Raw genomic sequence first — 9176 nt, 5'->3', positions numbered from 1 at the left:
TGCATAGTTTTATGGCATCTTACAGCAGCCCCTGGTTGCCTGGTTATACAGAGTGCCATTCCAAATTCTTAGCCACTCATCATGATTTGGGGCTGTTGAAAAAAAAAAAACCCAGACAGTTTAGAGGTTTTCAGACCTGCCTGCAGTTCTGTCTACTCTCTATTCTGTGAGGCGAAGTAGAGCAAAAGGCTATTTGATATGTTGCTTGTGGGTGGCAATGAGAGGAACACTATAAATTAATGGCCCTGACAGTAAAAACTTCTTAGGGCCCTGGCAGACAAGGAGATTTGTCCTGTGTGGTAAATCTGCACTACTGTGGGTGACTCCTTGCTGATCTACTGAATAAAACACTTTACTTGATGCAAACATGTTATTGATGAAAAATGCCTTCTTCTGAAAGTAAAGTACAAAAAAGTACAGTTTTACTTTTGGCAATTCAAATCTAAGCAAATGTTTAGGAGATTTGTCACCCACAGGTAGTGCAGTTTACCTTCATCGCCCAATGCCTGTATAAACTGTAAGGCCCCTAGCTGATAAAATGCAAGCACTATCCCTGTGTAGGAGCCAAGACATAAGATTAACCCCAACCCCAGCAGCAAAAACAATTAAGTGTGAGGCAAACTTAAAAAAAAATGGAAACAACTGCAGCTTTTATCGGCCCTTGTATGTCCACCTTTACACATAGATGCAAGGATCATGCACTTCAACTCACTCTATATGTATAAAAAATTGTGCAATATGAAGTAAAATAAGTTGAGAAATACTCACAAGCATTTATTCAAACTTGTTAATCCAATGTATTATTTAAGCATTTTCCTAAATGAAGAAGGCACAATTTTCCAGCATTAGACATTACATTCTAGTTAATAATTGAGCTGGGAAATGCATAAAAAACACATGAGTACAGTGACCATATCTGTGTTTATATGTACTGATATGTTTATATTCAAAACAGTTAACCCATGTACACACTCCATGTGTAGCTGTCGTCCAAATTCACACTCTCAGCTATTCTGGCAGCAAAAATGTTCATAGCAACTCTTTCACAAACAAAAAGATCATTCATACCACAATACTTAAGAAGTGGAAAAATTAAAGCCAAAAAGTAATATAAAAAGGGATAATTATCCAGCATTTTGTGAAAAATATATGAATTAATCTTCAGTGGTGTCAGAACATATGACCCACAATGGATCAATCTTCAAAGTGTTCAAAGGCACTTGGAACAGTGGTTAATTTACATAAAGTTTATGTAGAGAGTCAATAAAAAGAGGCGATTACTGGACTCTTTCATTTTAACAAACAATGTCATCCATAGGTGCAAACATTCTTATCAATACTGTAAGCCATTAATATCTTTATTCTCACTAGCCTTTTGGTCCAATGTGAATGCAACACCTAACCATGTGAAAAACAAAAAAACATGCTCCCTTTTCTCTGTGTTCTCCTTCTGCATTTCACAGATTTCAAAGTGGAGCAAAAGTGACTGACATGGTTTCATGTCATTTTAAGTACCAATATACAATAATTCTCCCTTTCACATGCACTGTCGTAATAAAATAACTAAATACTCCCTTGTGCCAGCTTACTGTTGTTCAGGCGGTCAGAATAATCAGGTTTTAATGACGGGATTTCATGTAAAATCTTCAGCTTGGGCACATAAAAAATATGTTTATATAATACTGCTTAAATACTCACTGCTTAACTGACCTGGACTTATAAGAATTTAAGAAAAAAAGTTCATATACATACTGTTTAACCAGGGCATGCAAAAAGAATGATGTATATAAAGGTAACATTTTGAACGTTTTAAAAGAAAAGAGGGTTAATATATGACAGTAACAAAAATCCCATTACTTACTAAATTCCTTGATTGCACAAGTGATTAAAATGTATTATTATTTAAAAGCGCTGTGTTTCTGAAGACTATGGGGCACATTTACTAATCCACGACCGTCCGAAAGCGTCCGAATGCGGTTTTTTCATAATGACTAGTATTTTTGCGACTTTTTCGTCGCCGTTACGACTTTTTCGTCGCCGTCGCAAAAAATTCGGATTGGTTTTTCCGCCATTTACTATAGCACAATACGAAAAAATTGCGACGGTGACGAAATAATCGCGCAAAATACGATAAAGTCGCAACAGCGCCAAAAAAGTCGCGACAAATACAAAACAATCGCGGCGGCGACGGAAAAAAAAAAATCGCAAAATTTTCGTTTCCAATCCGTTTTTTTCCCATTCGGGATTTGGATTCGAGGATTAGTAAATGTGCCCCTATGTGTGTATATGCAGGTGACAAAGGTGCTAACAGAATATTTTGAACTTGCTCAGACTGGAAACATAAACATTATTTTCATGGTACAGGTATAGGACCCATTATCCAGAATGCTCGGGACCAAGGGTATTCCGGATAAGGGGTCTTTCCGTAATTTGGATCTCCATACCTTAAGTCTACTAAAAAATCAATAAAACATTAATTAAACCCAATAGGATTGTTTTGCATCCAATAAGGATTAATTATATCTTAGTTGGAATCAATTACAAGGTTCTGTTTTATTTCTACATAGAAAAAGGAAATCAGTTTTAAAATTCTGAATTATTTGATTAAAATGGAGTCTATGGGAGACGGACATTCCGTAATTCGGAGCTTTCTGGATAACGGGTTTCCGGATAAGGGGTCCGATACCTGTATATGTGCTGTGTTCTGGATATCCCATAATTAAGAGTACATTCAAAACAAAGAATTGAGTCCAGAGTCAATTTAGGCTGCTTTCTAATGACATGTTGAATACTGATTTTGAAGAGAAAAAAAATCACGTAGCATTTTCCAGTTTTTTTTTTTAAATGTGTTTTTAACACTTGTGTGAAGCATCAGATTTACTTGTCAAGAAGCCCTCTGGGAGCAGTAGCATGTCTCTTGGAAATATGCTCAGTTATTACCAAATCCTTGTCAGGAATACACAGATAGGGAGAGAAATCTCATTCATGCACTAATTGCTTAACTGTCCTCTTCATCGTCGCTTATAAGGTCGCGCCTCTCAGGGTTGGTCTCCCGCTCGCGTATAAAGTCTGCACGAATTGCTTCCAGCTCTGACAGCTCTAGGCGAACTTTTTCCAAATGGTAAGTGCGTCTGTTGCGGATCTGGCGCAGAGGGAATGGATTCATGTCGACAAATGCAATATTACAGAGCTTTCTGAAATATAAGCAAACAATTCAAGTATCTCAGCTATACAGAGTAGATTAAGTAAGATGACCAACGTAAAAGTCCTACGGATGTATTCAAGTACAGAAATACTATGTCCTGTGTTGTGTTTTTACTCATTTGTATGCTGTGTGAAATCCAGTGAAATTCTAAACTAGTACAATTGCACAAGGAATGTAGGCAATGTATGCAACTCTACTAACTACCATTGATTTTATTGAATTAGCATAGTCCAATATGATTTAAATAAGTCATCTTAAAAATAGCGCTGACCATACTGGCTGTGTTTGTAGATCCATTTATATTAATCAGCTCTCGCTTGCTATGCAGTAAGCCTTTATTTTTCTCATATTAAAATCCTGGGAATAATCCATTTTTTGTGGCACAGTTATGCGAAGATTCTAGCCATCATTCATTTGGATACAGAATGCAATAACATTTTCAGGCATCATTTTCAAAGCTCTGTTGTAATTTGGGGTCTACAGCTGATGGGTAAGTCTTCACTTGCAGCCCAACATTTCTTTAGTCTACCTTAGCATATTACAAGGTTATAGGTATACAAAATACAGACTATGCAGTTACCCTGAATACAAACAAAAGGCAATTTATTCACTCTAAATGTTAATCTCAATGATGTTCAGGCAGAGCCACCTTCCCTCTGCTCTGCACCTAGTGCAGCATGTCATCAAAGGCAAATCACACTCCATGTGAACTATATGTACAATATGAATGTTTATGACCTATCATTATTGAGACAGCAGTACTGTATGTTGTATATGAAAATAAATGCTACCAATTATACCAATAATAAATATATGTCTGTTATAAAAGGCATGGAAAATCTAGGTGCGCAGATAAATCAAGTTGTATCTGAAAACTCACTGGGGTCATTTAGAAACATCACACTGTGTAGAATTCGTTACTCTATGATCAGATTCATGTCTTGCACTGTAGAATGGTACAGCAGAATCAGTTTTCAACAGTATATGCCAGGAGTGCCACCTAGGTACTCCATGGAAGTCTGACATTACATTACACTGTTTTGCACTAGGAACAGTTTATATTGCCAACAGATGCAAAAACACGTTTGTAAATAACCATTTTATCCAGAGAAGAACCCCTTATAAACAGACATTGGCAAAAAAGGTACACTTTAATCATTGCATTCCACTGCAGTAATAGCAATGCGGACCAAGGTGGGGGGACCAAGAAGATGGGGCTGAGCGGGTGTGCACCTCTACTACTTGGTTGACTTTAAATAACAGGACAAGTTTCACTAGAGATGGCAGTAACTAGTTTAGATACTTACCGTGCATCAAGGATTGTCCGGCTAAAATAGCGCAAGTACTTAAAAATGGACATTGAATCTTGTAGCTTTAGTATCTCCTCTTCTTTGTACTTAAATAATCCCAAAGCAAAGCGGAAAATCACCTAGGTTTAGAGGAGAGGTAAAAAGGAATACTGTTGAGACAATTAAAAGTGTTTACTTTTGAAAAAATGTGAAATATTGTGTCAAATAATGTAGATTTAAAGAAAATGTTTTTGATTATTTCTGAACAGATTCATTTTACTTTTTATGTTTGTATGGAGGAATCAATTTTGTTACTCGTCACTATTTCTATTTCCTTTATGGCAAACAGCATAAGCCCTATCTTGCTTTATGGCAGAGTTAACACAGGCTAATAGCCACCTCTGCTCAATACAAAGCTGAAAATACAACTGGACTCATTTCAGAAAGCAGAACAGAAAGTCAATGTGTGGTTACTTTTACACAGGATACATGGGAAATCTGAGGTATCATCAAGGTCATTATAGCCTTAGAAGACAAAAAATGTAGTTTGAAATGTATAATGCGGTCTAGCAATGTTAAAGAAACAGTGACATCCATAAACAAAAGGGCATCTTACACAGTCAAATACAATGTAGGTCTCGGTGGCAAACTACATAAAAAAACCATGTTACTCTCATAGGCAGCCACTTGCATACATTACTCCACTGAACACTGCTTAGCTTATTTACTTATTAAGTCACAATCGTGCCATGAACAACATCAGAAGTTTAATTAGTCTATTGCAGTGGTACAATAATGACTGATTTATTTAGTATACTATTGCAAAGTACAGGTATGGGACCTATTATCCAGAATGCTCAGGACCTGGGTTCTTCCAGATAAGGATCTCCATAACTTAAGTCTGCTAAAAATCATTTAAATATTGAATAAACCCAATAGGATTGTTTTGCCTCCAATAAGGATTAATTATATCTTAGTTGTGATCAAGTACAAGGTACTGTTTTATTATTACAGGGAAATCATTTTTAAAAATTTGAATGATTTGCTTATAATGGAGTCTATGGGAGACAGACTTTTCGGAACTTTCTGGATAACAGGTTTCCAGATAAGGGATCCCATACCTGTACTACATGTATGGAACATGTTATCCAGAATGCTTGAGAATGCCTGGGGCTTTACAGATAAGGGATATTTATATATTCTGGATCTGCATACCTTAAGTCTACTAAAAAAAAAAAAATCACTTTAACATTAAATAAATGGAACAGGATTCTTTTGCCTCTAAATTACTTATATCTCAGAATCAGTACAAGGTTGTTTTACAAAATTAAAAAAAAGAAAATAATTTTTAAATAATTTAATTATTTGATTAAAATTGGGTCTGTGGGAAATACCCTTCCTGTAATTCTGAGCTTACCGGATAATGGATTTCATTCCTGTACTACCTGGTCTCCCACCACAATGCAATCGATCTAAAACTTTGCTGCTAGAATCCTTCTGCTCTCTCCTTACAGCCCCTGAGGGGCTGCCTGTTGAGCAAAATACAGCATACAAAATCTTTCTGCTGACATTCAAAGCCTTTTGCTTCTCCCTGCATTTCTTCACCTGTTACTCTCTGAACCACAGTTCTTTTACACCACTCACACCAACTGCCATCCTTTGTCTTTAACGGTTCTATCTCACTGCTCCTAACCTATGGAATGCCATCTCTAAATTTTAATCTCAAACTCAGATCCTACCTTTTGGAGCACTACAACATTATCTGGTTCAGTCTTAGGGCTCTGGCACATGGGGAGATTAGTCGTCCTCTCAAGGCAACTTTCACTGAAACCGCGCCGCCGCGTATGCCATCCCACCGGCGATTTACATTTTCGTCAGTGGGATGGTATTTTGGGGAGATTAGTCGCCCGCGAACAGGGAGATTTGTCGCGGACGACTAATCTCCCCGTGTGCCAGAGCCCTTAGCCCATTTATCAAAACCATGAATGTTTAGTCATTTATTAAAAGATCCAAATATAAAAAACACAAAAGAATTAAAATGCAGAACGAAAATGAAAAGAACACATAAACGTAAAATTTTTCAAAAGCATTTTAAAAATCCATAATTCATAAAAATATGAACGATAGTAAATGGGCCCCATAGTTTAAATTAAAATACCCCTAATCTCAAAGGCAATAATGAATACTATATGGTGCAAGGTTAGATCTGTATTCACACAAGCAGACTGCAAGTAAACCATCAGGTCTGCCTAGCTGCTGATTGGCTGGCATCCTAAAGTGCAAAGCGCTGCTGGCTCTTCTGCACACTCTGGGAAAGCAGCCAGTGGGAAGAGGAACAGATGGGTGGTGCTAGTACAGTTTTGGGGGAAATTAGTATAGCAGTAGTTATAGTACTAGTATTTAGTACCATTATATATAGTATAGCAGCACAAAGCACACCCCTCTTTTCTTTGTATAACATCCCTTCTATATCTGTATAATGCAATGGCACATTCTTGTTTTTTACATATGTCCCCTTTAAGGGCCAATGCCCCTACCCTTCTATTTGTGCCTGTATGTTATCCACTATATATAACACCCTATATAAACACTGTATTAAAGAAGCAAACCTTTTTTTAATCTCTAAAGTTACTCTGTACAGCCCCTAGAACAAAATACCTTTCTCCAGCCTTATTTTTTTTGCTTTTTATTACTGCCTTTTTGACCCCTTTCACCTTCTGAGCACTCCCTTCACTCTCCAACTATGATGACCTCAAAGAGGTGCCTACTGGGCATGCCTGACTGATTGCAAAAGGGTTGGAGCTTCATACTACACAAAGAAGTAACTAAAAACTACAATAGAGAAACAAAATAAATCTGCATGCAGGGAGAAAGGTATGTTATTATGGGGGCTGTTTAGAATAATTTTAGGGGATTTTAAATATAAGGCTTACTTTATCCTTTAACCAAGAATCACTTAAAAATACAGAAGTCAGCATTAACTTTTAATTAGACTATGGTTTGTCATTAAACAGCTTCCCATTTGGCAAAAGTGACGGCAGCTGCCAACAGTATACAGCATTTTCATCACCACTATTCTCAGAAATAACACCCCAGTAATCAAAACGCCACGTAGGCAGAGAACATTATAACATTTTTGAGCAAGAATTTAGGGGACAGTTTAGACCAGATTTAATCCTTACCTTTGAACCCTCATACAGTAAGGAGTCCCATATCCTGAACAAGATGTCACTGACCACACTGTCCACAAACACCACAAGGAACCAATTAAATGTAATCAAAGTGTAATCCACTTTATACTGCTCAAAGTGAGCACAGAGACGAGGCAACTTCTCATTCATCAAGTCCTTGAACACACGCTGATCAACCTATATGCAAGAGGAAAAAACATTGGTACCTTAACTACTGCCAAATTTTTTATGTCTGCACAACCAGAAAATCACATGTAAGGGTGATGGCAGACAAGGAGATTTGTCACCTCATGGTAAATCTGCGCTACCACAGATGACAAACCTCCAGAATACCATCCCCTTCTATAACATTTGAATTGCAGCAAGTAAATCACATAACTCAGCAGCTTCAGCATGGGAAAATGGAAAGAAGGCATTTCCCTATGATTAAGCTGAATCACCCGAGTAATGTGATTTGCATTGATTCAACTGTTAGACAAGGGGATGGTACTTTCAGGAGTTGCCACAGTATTGCTGATTTACCACGAGCAACAAATCTCCTCATCTTCCATAATTCTAAGACAATGATGCTATTTTTACAAATTGATCCAAATTAGTAAATTTCACTTCCTGTTTCTGAAACTGTACTGAAACTAGAACTACCACAACTGTAAAAAAAAAAAAAACCTCTTAAACTAAGGTAAGGGCATTATTAATATATTATAGTGCTTTGAGTCTCCCGTGGGACTTGCACTTTACAGCAAGCAAGGGAGCCATTTTAGGCACACTAAATATGATGGGACACAAGGAGATTAAGTGACCTGTCTAGGGACACAATGTGTTGCCAAGGTGAATCAAACCAGTCTCTAGCATAAAATCCCACATCAAAGCCTGATCACTTAACCTCTAGGCCAACTCCCCCACTATAGTGAATGTTAAAGGAAAGGTAAAATCACTGGAGGGTGCCAAGTCATTAGGTACACCTCAGTGATTCTAGCTGCTTACCTGTTACCCTGGGCTAAGTGATCAGTATCCCAGGTTGGTGCACTTTCTGAAGAAGAGGGTACTGTTCCTATAGCACCATGTAATGCTCCTTTCCCTCACACCCACCTTGTACAACCGTCTGCTCTTGTTATCAGTATTTGCCTACAGCATGTGTGCTTTATTTGCACCAGCAATGCATGTAAAGCTGGCCATACATGCACCGATAATATCGTACGAAACCCCGTTTTGTACGATATTCGGTGCGTGTATGGCAAGTAGGCGAGTCGACTGATATCGCAGGAGGCTCGCCGATCGGCCAGGTTAAAAGATTTTAATCGGGCGCCATAGAAGGCACTTGATCAAAATCTGCCTTTAGGGCTGAATCAGCAGAAGGAGGTAGAAATCCTATTGTTTCTACCTCCTTATCTGCCGTTTCAGCCCTGAACGTTTAGTGGTTGATTGTACGATCTTTCGTGCGACCGATGGTCGCACGAAAGATCGGAAATCACCACGTGTATGGCCAGCTTA

The 9176-nt window shown here is 37.8% G+C and overlaps 1 protein-coding gene across 2 annotated transcripts in view; it reads right to left on the bottom strand.

The window, feature by feature from the left end:
* Window positions 1-2756: 2756 nt before the first annotated feature.
* tbc1d2b (TBC1 domain family member 2B) overlaps window positions 2757-9176 on the bottom strand; it is a 36549-nt gene continuing 30129 nt past the window's right edge. Inside the window, exons 11-13 of one of the 2 annotated variants that reach the window (XM_012966713.3) lie at window positions 7677-7862; window positions 4513-4634; window positions 2757-3194 (exon numbers count right to left, since the gene is read on the bottom strand). In XM_012966713.3, coding sequence (XP_012822167.2) covers window positions 2999-3194; window positions 4513-4634; window positions 7677-7862 — 504 coding nt within the window. In that variant the 3' untranslated portion in view covers window positions 2757-2998. The remainder of the gene's footprint in view (window positions 3195-4512; window positions 4635-7676; window positions 7863-9176) is intronic. The other variant, NM_001045733.1, reaches the window with a different exon arrangement.

This window comes from Xenopus tropicalis, chromosome 3 (assembly GCF_000004195.4).
Source record: "Xenopus tropicalis strain Nigerian chromosome 3, UCB_Xtro_10.0, whole genome shotgun sequence".
In the NCBI taxonomy this organism is placed as follows: domain Eukaryota; kingdom Metazoa; phylum Chordata; class Amphibia; order Anura; family Pipidae; genus Xenopus; species Xenopus tropicalis.
This window is presented reverse-complemented; position numbering and strand designations above follow the sequence as displayed.